Below are 13,076 nucleotides of genomic sequence, written 5' to 3'. Positions count from 1 at the left end.
AACCCTTGAATTTTATTGTTGCTGCCTTATCTTATCCCTACTTTGTTCTCCTTTTGGCTTAGGCTATTATTAGCACATGATCAAATAAGGTCTTATCTTCATGAATTAATTTTGAAATATTGTTCCTTTGAAAATAAGAGCCTATCTTCCTTAATTTTTGGGATTTTGAAATGTAGTTTAATCTTCAAAAACGTCTTTATCCCTTGCTTATTGGTGAGTTATCCTTTGTAGGGAATGTAACTAACTTTTGAAATTTGAATTTGAATTGTTCCCTCGCCCTTGTTGTCATGTCGTCCCGATTACTATATCATTGATCTCCATCGTCAACTTTTCCACTACAACACTCGGGCATCAACTTTTCCTACAAAACAAAATACTCAATCAGTCATCCATCCTCTCATAAATATCAAGGATAATTATATTATTTTCCATAATTAGTCATCTCAAAGCACTTAATCAAGAATATGCAACATTTAGCTCAAATATCATGCAATTAAGACAACAAACATGGATTTTATGCATCTAATTCATCATAAAAAAATACTAAACTAACTCTTTTTTGGGAGAGTTAACAATCTACCATACTTCCAATGGAGATAAGATTTTCGGTAAGGCCCGAAATATGCATTACATCCTGTAAATTCTTGATTATTACATTATTCATCTTCAGCTTTACCTTCCCACGCCTCACGATTTCATGAGTTGTGTCATCCCTCATTTTGATCGTACCACCATAATATGATTCATAAGTGCAGAACCAATCCCTGTGAGGTGACATATGAAAGGATGCTCTAGTATCAATTATCTATTCATTGTAATCGCTATGTGTAGGAGACACACTATCCTCATCATCCTTCTTTGTATTAGAAGATGACTCATCCCGTTTCTCAGGACCTACACTTTTACTTTTGCAATTCTTCCTCAAATGCCCAACTTGTTTACACCTCTAGCACCTTACCTCAGATTTATCATGTGATTTTAACCTTCCTCTAGATTTACCTCTGTATCCAGACTTTGATTTTTCACTACTCCTCCCTCCAACAAACAGAGTGTTATTAGTAGTACCTTTAGAACCTACCCTTCTCATCTCCTCAGACAATAAGGAAGAAACAATAAAGTCAAATGATAATTTGTTAACACCAGTACCAATTGAAACAATGATATACTCCCAAGAGTTTGGCAGTGAACACAATAAAATGCATGCTTTATCTTCCTGATCCTGATTGACATCTATAGATGTAAGTTGTGCACAAAGAGTATTAATTAGTGTGCAAAGAAATAATCACCTTCACTCATCTGTAGATTATACAGTCGCCTTCGCAATAACAACTTATTCACAAGTGACTTGCTTTTATAGAGACTTCTCATCTTCGTCCAAAGATCTTCCATGGTCTTGTCAGTGGTCATGTCGACCAAAACGTTATTTGCAAAGCATAACCAAATCAAACTTCGAGCCTTTCGATCATCTTTTGTCCACTCTTTCAACTCCTTCGACTCACTCCCCTCTAACGTTCCATTATTGGCAGTTTTTGCTTGTACAATTGGCTTTTCATCTTCAATCGCGTACGACATATCTATGTCAACGAGCAAAACCTCATCTTCAGTTTCCATAACTCAAAACCCTTTCCTCCAAACTTTTCAACCTCTATCCATGATTGGCCGGTCGTCATCCCTCACAGAATAATTTCGCAAGTTTCTTTAAGCCAAAATAATCCTTAATCAGTGAAACCCCAATCCGCGATAGGAATCTTAATCACAGAACCAAAGCTCTGATACCAAATGTTGGCACCAAACAATCACACAAGATTTCAAAATAGAAAATAGTGAAGGAAAGATAGAGTGTAGACATAGGTTTACCATGGTTTATCCAATGTGGGCTACGTTCAGCAATATTCACTATATTATCCTTACCGCACTTGTTACAAAACACTTTATGTACAAGGAGAATATAAATAGGTTTAGGAACCTTAAACTCTAAAAACAATAGCTATTCATGAGTCTAATCCCAAACTACTAAAAAGAAAATATAATAAAATAATATACAATAAACTCAAGGCCCATAACAACATCAGGTCTCTATGGATGAATGTGAAGTATAAGTCATACCCCATAATTTAAACCACAAAGAAGAACACTTTCGAGAACCATTAAGATCAAATCAGATATAAATAACGAAAATAATTTCTCCTTTAATAGGTAGAAGTGATTTCTCCGGCTGCTGACTCACCAAAAAATGTGCCATGTTTAAAAAAAAAGGTGGTGGACCCCACACTTGTTTATCTCTACAAGAAATTTAGAGTTCTCCAACGAAAGGAGAAATTAAAAGTCCATATAAATATCTTTACATAAAATAAGGGGAATGCTACTCTTATTTTACATGAGAGTAGTTCTCTCATGTTACATAGAGAAGTCACGTGGAGCCCACCAGTAAAAGATAAAAAAAGAAAAAAAAAATGGATGAAATTTTGAAGTGAGATAACATAAGATAATTATCTCATGTAAAATAAGAGCAATATTTCCCACAAAAATAACTTTTGTTTTTAATGGGTTTTTAGATAACATAAACTAATCGATGGGTCAAGTATATACACTCGATATACAAATATAGGAGACAAATAGATGTGGAGAAGAGCAAACTGCAACGTGGAAACGTTGTAAAAGGCCACGCAAAAGTTTTGATATAGACAAATAATTAAGGCTGACAATGCTTCCATTTACATTGTACACTATGGTCAACCAGCACCAAACAAAAGTATATGAATTTTAAGCACCTCTAGATTCGAATCTTTCCTTCGGAAAATATTTACGAGGTATATTCTCCTATTAGAATTGAACCTTTCTATTTTATTTTTATGATATTAAAGAATATTATTTTTATGATATTAAAGAATATTATTTTTTAAGTTATTCGGCGTCCGAAGATAAAAAATAAAACTAACAAGCAACTCTATTCAACTATGAAACAATATGAAACTCAAAAAGTAAAATTCAATGAAACTATCCGAATTGTTCTGAAAATAAAACAACTATATAATATAAATAAGGGAAGTATCCATCAAAAACCGATTTAATTTGTATATATAAGTTCTTCGCACACTCGTTGTTCACTTTTTTCATTAATATTCTATAAATTTTGAGGGGTTTTTTTAACTAATATATATTATATTAATGATATATCACCCACTTCGTATTTCTTTTAGTATATATATCTTTAATTTCAAACTTTATAAAGAATCTCATGTAAATTGACTTATGTTTTCTTTGTATTTTTTTAGTAGACTTTTTCGTATTTTTTTAATTTTAAATTAGGGCATTGTTTCAAACTAGACTTTAGCCTTGGCCCTTGGGTTCAAGGACCCACAAGCCCACTAGCTACCGAACTCAGTCTCAGATTAGGAAGGACCCCACGTTTCCTATATTGTTTCAAGAAGGAGATTCCTTTCCGAGCATTCTTGCCGGTAATTATGAAGAAAGTTAAGGGGGTGTTTGTTTCAAGTTTTTGAAGAGGATTACCGGTAATCCTTCTTTGGTAAATGTAATTATCACGTTTGGTAGAAGGAATAAATTACGATTCTCGGATATCTAAGGATTACCGGTAATTTGATTTATAAAGAAAAGTCACTATTCAGATTACCAAAAATAACATGGTAATTCAGAATACCAATCAGAATACCAAGCAAAAGGAGAGCACAACAATAAATTTTGAGACAAAAATACCTCAATACACATAAAAATCTAGACCCAATCTATCAATTACAAAAGTAAAAATAGTTTGGGGTTATTTTTGTAAAATAACCTCATATTCCAAGTCATATTTCGTTCTAAACTAAATATGGAATCAGTAATTTTTATCCAATATTCCCGGTAATATTTTGGCGAACCAAACACCTCTTTCGTAAGATTCCAAGTAAACTCAATTTCTACTGAATTCCCATTAATCATGATTCTCATTAATATTTTGACAATTTCTACTGAATTCTCAATTTCGTAAAAGTTAATCCCTCGATCCCATAATCAAAGGGTAAGGACTCTACAATAAATCTGTATAGAAATACGTTAGAGATATTGAAATAATATTATATTTAGAAAAAAATTAAGATTAATATTAGGCATATATTTAAAAAAAAAATTGTGCATTATCCAATTTTAAGCCCAAATATTTTTGTGTAAAATGTGCGTTAGAGATATTAATATAAATCATTAATATGATCACTTAAATTTTTGATGAGTTGATTGCTTTATAGATTCAGTTTACAATAACGTCGGGACTGAGTCAAAATAAGCATTATCTTCTTTAGTATTTTTACATTTCTATGCTATGATGCACCGATATCGACACGGGACACGAGATATGACACGAAATGACACTCTGATATGTTAATTTTAAAAATATTATATTTTGACACGTTAGGATACGTTTTGATATTATATAATATTTTTAATTTATATAATGTATATTATATTTAATATTCAATAATTTAACAAAAAATAAAGCTAAACTTATAATACCCATCAATTTTGCAAAGAAACATAAAATATTCCAAATGTTTATATTAAACTTAATAAAATAGTAATCGTAATCCAACGAGAATCTAATAGTTGGAACTCAAAATGCAACACAACGAATCCTTTGAATCTCCATTGAATCTTTGCAATGAGTATTGGAGTGTCAGAAAGTGTCGGAGTGTTGAGGAGTGTCAGACACGACACGTCAAAGATTTTGAAGTGTCGGTGCTTCATAGTTTTTACGATACAGACAAAGCGTAAAATGAATTATGAGTAAATAGACCAATGGACAAATATAACTCGTGCCATATTATCTACTAAGGGGCCGTTTGATACACGATTTTTTCCTGGATTTTTGGGAAACTGAATTTTTTTAAATTTTAAATTTTCAGATATTATCGTAAACTGAATGTAAAAATCATATTTTTAAAAATCGAGATTCCCGGACAAATAAAAATTTCTCTTGTACCAAACGCCCTAAAAGCATAGTTTCATGTTCATGGGGGTAAGTTTAATTTTGATCGCATATTCTACATTATCAATTATATTGATAATAAATTAAAATTGACAGTAGATGAGTATGATTTAGAATTTTCAAAGAGAGCACAATGCTTTTTCTTTTTTTCAGAAGATCAGCTCAATGTTCTTTATTAGAACTAATGCTGTAAGTTTAACGTTAGTGTCTCCTATATCCATGTAAAAACAATTAATTAAGTTGTAATTTATATGCTTTTTTATTTTAACCTGAACTTAATTAATTGAGGATTGGGACATAATGTTTTAGTTAAATAATGATAGCATTAGACTAGAACCAAAAGAAAAACATAATATTATGAGGCAAGTTATATTTACAAACTTTTTTGTTTATAAATTCTTACAAAATACACTATCTTCTCTCGGGAGAACACTAGTCATACTATCTTCTCCCGGGAGAACATAGTGTAATTTGTAAAATTTTGTAAAAAAAAATTTGTAAACAAATAATTTCTCTAATATTATTGTTCTGGGTCCATCCCATAGACCCATAGTCTTTAGTAATATCACTAACGATAAGTGACAAGCTAAAGAGATAAGAATAAATCTCATATTCTATGCCTAAGGGATAAGCAATAAAATCACTTATCCTATTCTCCAATAGTCCTACTCCCATGAGGATTCTATACCAACAAATAATCCCACATATAAATAAAGGATTAAGCCTAATAAATATCCGTTCCCTACTCCATGCTCTTTTAACTTTCACTGTACATATATTCTACACCTTCGGCTATACGCTATTAGTGTTCATGTACAATGATCTACTATCTCTTATAGTGTCTCTTTTATAGACTCATGCGAGCATATTGATCTAAGATACAATTACCAACTTCCGGTTGGACATTTCCAATCCCCTCACATTGATCAAGCACTAAAAATTTTAACCTGAAAATTGACTCAATTGGCAATATTAAAAAGATAATTTAGGTTCATGTTATAAAAAAAAAATTAGGCTAGCAAATTAAAATAAGACCAAGAGCAAAAAAAAATTCCTGTTGTTCTCCCCCTCCCCCTTATAGCAAGGATAGTTTCATATAGTTCTCATATATGGACAAACTGATTTTTAATGTTATCATCAATTTTTTTATTTTATTTTTGTAAACATGTTATCATCAATTTTACTTGAACTGATTCGTACAATAAATTAGTTATCAATTAATGCATATATTCATGCTAATCAATGAAAAAGTAGTTTTCTGAAGAAAAAAGAAACAGATAAATTAGAACAAGAAAAGTGGAACAGATAATTAGTCAACTCAACTCAATTGCATATAGTATAAACTTGTTTGTAATGTTTTATTCTCTTTTACATAATTAAATTCAAAAAACTTATTTCGTTTAGTGGGACACTATAACATTTGATATTCAGATTCCCACTTAGATAATTTAATAACATATAAGGTTTTTATAACATCATCTGGGAGTGCAAGTAGGCTTTGTGGTTTCCCTTATAAACCACTAATACAATACGGCACTTGGTAGGATAATAAATTTAATATAAATGAAGCCAAACAAAGGAAACAAGGCTAACTTGTCTGCTGCTTGTAAGGAAATTAAAATTAGGTAAAAGTGGTCCAATTCATTAAAAATGGCATTAATATTAAAAGTAATAAATTCCTTGTAAGCATATTAATTACAGCCACATTTATATTTAATATCAGTATTCAGTATGATATTGTTTTAAAAATGAAAGTGGATCCTTAGCAGATAAGAAGAAACTATGCTGTCGGTTTTCACTTTTCCACAGAAAATCATATTGGAGAAGACACCGTCTCTATGTCTAGGAATAGGGACAGGATATTTTATTTTAAATGATAAATCATATTGATAGAGACCGTCTTATATCATATGCTTGATTTTCTTTTATCTATATGAGATTAATAGTTACATATTAATATTTAACTATTAAAGTGTTTCATAGAAAATTTGTATTTTTTAATCAAACTTCTTACATACATCATATACTTGACACTTGTAACACATTATAATAAGCGTTTATTAATAAACGAGTCATTTAATTTGATAGTGGGTAGTGGATAATGTTTACATATTGTTTAAATTTTATTGATAATCATTAAGAGTGGGTTTGTAATTTTTATAAGAGAAAAAACTCGATTTATTGTGCAGCCTCTGATGCTTTAGCGGCCAAAGGACCTATATGGATGAAAAATGATTAGAAATAAATGATTGATAAGTATAAAGGGACTGATACTCATGTAATATTTGCACTTACATATGCTTCCATTCAAGTTATTGAATAACCCTTGTTTTAATGTAATTTTTTCTAAATGATTCATATTGTGCTTATATTTCATATAATTTATTAAGTATATTTAAGTGAAATGTGATAGATTTTCATTATATGTATAGTTATTTATTGTAATCATAAATTAAAATCGAAGAAATTATTAGATAAAAGGGGGAGTAAGAGGATCTACCATCAAATGAGCTAAGCTACAAATTATAATAAATGAATTTGAATATCACATCTCAATCTAAAATTTGCATTCTTTTTTGAGTATTCATGAGATTACATCAAGAGTCAATCAATTATTGACTCTAATATCAATATTGGATAACTGAGGGAGCCCATGACAGTAGAAAAATATACCATCAAATGGACTAAGCTATAAACTCTTTATAATGCGTGAGCTCGGATTAATCCAAAATCTTAAAGTACTGACTCTACTGATATAACCCTTAATTTATTTCTAACCAATGTGAAATTCAATACTCATACTTAAATTTCCAACAGAAATAATGAATCTTCAGTAATGCAAGCCAAACAAAATTATTTATTCCAACGTTTATTAATTTTTTGAACAAATTGCACTTCAAACCCACATGTTGGGATTGGTCTATATTATTCATTATGTTACCATTTTTATTTTCCCTTAGATGGCTCAAATGAAAATTTTATTACAAATGTTCTCAAATTCAATTAAGAGATTCATGAAAGAGCATTGAGGATATTATAGAAAACAAATTCATAAATGAAACAAGCAATTTCTTTTCATAAATGAAACAAGCATTGCTTAGTGACGCAATTGCTAATTTTTTGAGAAATTAATTGAGATTTTTACGAAATATATAATAAGTGGTTTAGTTGGTGACAGCTTTTACTGTATCCATGGGTGAAGTCAAGTTAATTCTTATATATGGGTGAAGTCAACTAGATCACAACATTAATTTACCTTTTTTCTTAATGTGGTAAAATGATTTTTTTAATATGTAACCCACACCTAGATCTGTCGTTTTTCTTTCTAACTTTGTCTATTTTTATTTCCACTTGTCTACTTAGAACCAAGTAAAAATAACTAGCACTAATTTATGCTATTTGTTTATCCCAACAACTTCAACAAACAAACCCTATATCATCCACAAGATTATGAAAAGAAAAAAACAAACAAACAAACAGAACGAATAAAGATAAGTGCATTAGAAAATTGTTTTATTAATTTTATTTTCTAAATTTTTTCAATAGTTCATAATTACTCGATTAATTTAGTTCCAGCAATATTATTATAAGGGTGATAAAATTTTCCTGATTAAATTTCTAATAGAATTATATATCAATTTATACTGAAACAACTCATATCAATTAATTCACTCAAGTATTTGGTAATATTTCCTTAAAGAAATCACTTAAGATGAAAGTGAGGAATCAACTTTCACCATCCTAAACCAAAACCAAAACCAAAAAGGTAAACCAACAAACTAATTCCTAAAGTATAAAAAATGGGTGCTATTAATCTTCAGTTACTGGAGAGAATTATTTCAAGCTAACACATACTTTTTATGATATAGTTTCATATCTTGAGATTTTATTTTATTTTAAAAAAAATTCTCAGAATACCAAATCATATCCTGAAAAATATGTAATTTGCTTCAATAACTTCTCTTTCCTATCATTTCTCATAAACTGAAACATTAGTTAGTTGTTCAATTAAGCTTCTTCCAGTTCAAGTTCAAGTTCAACCTTGCAGAACTGAATGGCACAGTCACAACTCACAACTCGCTTAGCTGCCACGTAGTCATTCTCACATTTTATTTTATTTTTCCTTTGTCCTACTTTTTCATTCATTACTGTAGTTTATTATCTGGAAAGTTGCAGCTACAGTCCAAAGTTGCAATCACTTTCTCCATTCTCTCTCTTTTATTTTATTAGCACTATTTATGTCATTACTTTAATCAAGATTGAACAAAACAAGAAAAAAAGAAAATCAAAACCAAAGCAGAGAGTGACTTGATACAAAGCAAACAAAGGAAAAAATAAACACGCCCCATCACAGTGTTTTTCCATAATTTTTTTGTTGAGTAAAGGCAATAGCTTCCTATTGATCCAACTTCTGCATCATTTTCCACCTCTAGAGTTAATTGAATTAGAGTTGGTAAGCTACTCTTTCATTCCAACAAGTCCTTTAATTTCTCCTTATTTACTCACCTCAAAGAGAAACATCAAACAGGGGTTATGCTATGCTGCTTCTATGCCCATTTTCTTGGAAGTTCATCTGAAGCTGTGAGAATCTAGGAGATGTAAGGTGAAGTTCGTCTCTTTTCTGTGAAATTTTTTTATTATATTTCTATTGCAGAAAACAACAAAGTCCTTGAATTGACATTAATTTCTTTTCAACCCCCTTTGAAGGCCAAGTTGCTTGAGATTGAGGTGACATTCATGTCTGTGGACTTTCAGGATATCTTCCAATATCCGAATATTTTCTTTTCATTTTTTTAATTTATAATTTGATGCCTGTGATGGATTCAAATTAACATTTTGGGAACTGGGTATTTATTCCTTTGGCTTCCTCTAAGAACCCACTTCACATTTTCTCTCTTCTGTTGTTTCATTGACCCCCCTTTATACTATTTTGAGTTCCCAAGTCAAAGTCTTCAGCTTTTTGTGATAATATAAAGGGGCTTAAGTTCTGATTCCTCTGTGAGTGCCTTGCAGGTTTGGCATCATAGAAAGGAAATAATCAAAATAGTGTGGGAGCAATTAAGGGACATGGATTGGGATTGGAAAGAGTTTGCTTGGGATCCATCTGGGTTGGAGCTAGCTAATGGTGGCTTGGAAGGGGAGAAGAATGAAGCAGCTTCAGTGGATTTGAGGCTTGGTGAGGCTTCTGATTCTGTGGAAAAATCAGCTATAGATACTCCTAAGGAACCAAAAGACTCAAAAACTGTGTCATCACCTTCTGGGTCATCAAAAAGATCCCGTCTTTATAATGGATCACAGAATATGTCTTGCTCAGTTGATGGATGCAACTCTGACCTCAGTGATTGCAGAGAGTATCATAGGCGACATAGGGTCTGTGAAAAGCACTCCAAAACCCCTGTTGTGTTGGTAGCGGGCAAGCAGCAGAGGTTCTGCCAGCAATGCAGCAGGTATGAATTGAAGTTGCTTATGTTGGTGTTGGAGGTTTTGGGGCTGGTAATCTCCTTCTATTATGTTGTTTTTGGATATGTTTTGAGGTTGTTTTTGTAACATGGGGTGGTGCCAATTGTTGTAGGTTTCATTCACTTGCGGAATTTGATGAAGTCAAGAGGAGTTGCAGGAAACGTCTTGATGGGCATAATAGGCGTAGGAGGAAACCTCAGCCACCTTCTCTTTTCATGGCTGCTGAGAAATTCATGTACAATTACAAAGGTATGTGTTGCGTGTGGCATCCCAAGATTCTGAGATGATTTTTTTCTGTTGGTGTTGTTTAACTGGATCTCAATTTTATGATTGTGATAATTGAGATGAAAGAAGGAACCAGGAATAAGATATGATTGAATTAATATCAAAGAATAAACCCCAACTTAGAAAGAAACAAGAAATTGTTGTCACCTAACAATACCTCCTTTGGTTTTAAGCTTGTTTGTGATATGAAGCTATGAAAATAAAATTAGAACTAGAACTTCGCTAAAATTCATTTTAAATTTTTAGATGAACTGAATTCTCTGCTGAGATTAGAATTAGCCATAACTATTTGGTTAACTTTCATGATAAAGCAAGTGATTATCTGTCTTGACTTTTACAATAAATTTCATGGAGGAATATGAAATTTTGGTCTGACATATGTTCCCCCAGTGTTAGTCTTTGCTAATGGTTACTGCTAACATATATTTTTTCTTGCACTATTTCTTCCACAAGTGTAATTAATATGGAGTTTGGCACTGTCTTGCCTTTCTAAACTTAGGACCTAGAATCCTGCAATTTGATAGCCCTCAGGCATATGCAAACCCCATTATGAGAAATATGTGGCCTGCCACTACCAAAACTGGAGCTGAATCCAGTTATGATCATCACCGACTTTTATATAGAATTGACAAGCATTGGCAGGATAAGGGACTTCCTCTTTGGCAAGAAAATGGCCCTAAAATAAGCAATGGTAATGAAGCAATGCCTGGAGCTCCCATTTGTGGTGCCATTGCCTCATCAGCAGCTGGAAAGAGAAGCAGGAAACTGTCTTCTGATGGCAAACCTGGATCTTTTGACTCAGGCTGTGCTCTCTATCTTCTGTCAACACTTAAAACACAAAGTTCAGAGTTGAGTTTGGTGCAATCCAGCATCACCTGTCCAATACAATCTCCATCAGGAGCTGTGAGTTTTGATGCTGCGGACGAGTTCTCATGCTCAGAAAGTGCAAAAGATAATAAGCCTAATGGTCCAGTATTTGTTCTTGATGCAAACACTACCAACCTTCATTGCAATGGAATGCTGCAAATGGTGCCTGATGGATTGATGGAAAATGGGGACTCCCTGACCCTTCCCTTTTTCTGGGAGTAGGTAGCTGAGTGGTTATGACTTATGTCTTTGTTGGGAATTTTATGGAGTTGTTGGTATTCAAAAACTTAACTGTGTGTACTGCTATAATAAATCTAGACTTGTTAAAGCTTTCAGTAAGGGTCCTTTGTTCCAATCAATTGAAATTGTAGTGGCACAATTGATTTTGCTGCGGAGGATGAGATGGATTGTCTGCCATCAACTATGTTCTCTCAATTGTCATGAAATCAGTTTGAACAGTTCATTTTTTTTCTTCCTTTAATTAAAGTTTTCTAGTGTTATTGAAAATTTGGCTTTTAATAAAAAAATAATAATAATAGCCCATGATAGATAATCCCACCTAATAGAATAAGACTTGATTGTTACTGTTGTGATTGAACCTGTCATATGGCCATAACTCAAAGGACTCTTTAAGTGGTAAACAAGAGATGGCTGCTGATAGAATTGCTTTAGTTAGTCAATTTAATAATTAGTATTTGACTTAAGCAGGATAATTAATGGGGAATTGTTTTCTCATTTAACATGAGATAAACTCATTTTTCTACACTCACATATTGAGTGGTGGAACCCATTTATACTTTTTCTCTCTCTTCTATTCTCTCTCCTCTCTCCTATATATGTGAATGTAGAAAAATGAGTTTATCTCATGTTAAATGAGATAAACAATTCCCTTAATTATTACCTACTTTTGTTTGATGTGTCAGAACATAATCAATAGATTTTTTTGTGGGAGATAATTAAAATGTTAAAAGATGCTTGTGATAGCTGAGAGAAAGGAATGAAAGCTCTAGGCCTTTCAAGTTGGCATTGTTTGGAGATTACTGAAGAGTGAAGTAACCTGCAAGATAAAATCAATGAAAAGTAAGGTTAAAAAGTTTTTTGCTTTCCCGGTAGAAGCCACTAGAGGGAGTAGGGGTTCTTGTATAGTTTTGGGTGGGTGAAAGGTGGCAAATGGTGTCCACTTTGAGAAAGAAAACAGAAAAAAATGGCCATTGGGATAGCCTTTATCCCCTTGATAACACATGAAGAAAAGTTGGTGGTGTGACACACTATATCCAATATCAGTAAAGGTTCGAATTTGGAAAATAATTCCAAAGCCTTGTCTCCACTACCACCCCACCTTATTTTTCCAAGTTACTCAAAATATCTATTTTACCTAATGAAGCTTTAGAATGTGATCGTGCAGTACATTTTCAGTGTTCGGTAGGAAATATCTATAAAGGTAAGGATAATGTAAATGTGTTATTTCTTTTTCATATTTGAT

The 13,076-nt window shown here is 32.1% G+C and overlaps 1 protein-coding gene across 2 annotated transcripts; it reads left to right on the top strand.

Annotated features, from left to right (window-relative positions):
* Positions 1–9,302: 9,302 nt before the first annotated feature.
* On the top strand, positions 9,303–12,008 carry LOC133285826 (teosinte glume architecture 1-like). 2 transcript variants are annotated; one of them, XM_061483117.1, is made up of 5 exons: positions 9,303–9,434; positions 9,510–9,584; positions 9,995–10,428; positions 10,554–10,690; positions 11,226–12,008. In XM_061483117.1, exons 3-5 carry the CDS (start codon positions 10,049–10,051, stop codon positions 11,813–11,815), a joined length of 1,107 nt encoding a protein of 368 aa, XP_061339101.1. In that variant the 5' UTR covers positions 9,303–9,434; positions 9,510–9,584; positions 9,995–10,048; the 3' UTR covers positions 11,816–12,008. The 2 variants fall into 2 exon arrangements, with proteins under 2 accessions (XP_061339101.1, XP_061339102.1); XM_061483118.1 differs by lacking the exons at positions 9,303–9,434; positions 9,510–9,584 and having other exon boundaries at positions 9,903–10,428.
* Positions 12,009–13,076: the final 1,068 nt, after the last annotated feature.

The sequence above is a fragment of the Gastrolobium bilobum genome, unplaced genomic scaffold (assembly GCF_033153095.1).
Source record: "Gastrolobium bilobum isolate Gb01-03AN ecotype WA unplaced genomic scaffold, APGP_CSIRO_Gbil_v1 utg1929, whole genome shotgun sequence".
Classification (NCBI taxonomy): domain Eukaryota; kingdom Viridiplantae; phylum Streptophyta; class Magnoliopsida; order Fabales; family Fabaceae; genus Gastrolobium; species Gastrolobium bilobum.
The sequence above is the reverse complement of the archived record's forward strand: the minus strand, read 5'-3'. Positions and strand labels throughout refer to the sequence as shown.

Coding starts and splice junctions, on each gene's coding strand:
- LOC133285826 (XM_061483117.1), top strand. CDS start 10,049: ATGGATTGGGATTGGAAAGAGTTTGCTTGGGATCCATCTGGGTTGGAG. Junction 10,429..10,553: donor TTCTGCCAGCAATGCAGCAG/GTATGAATTGAA, acceptor CAATTGTTGTAG/GTTTCATTCACTTGCGGAAT. Junction 10,691..11,225: donor ATTCATGTACAATTACAAAG/GTATGTGTTGCG, acceptor TTCTAAACTTAG/GACCTAGAATCCTGCAATTT.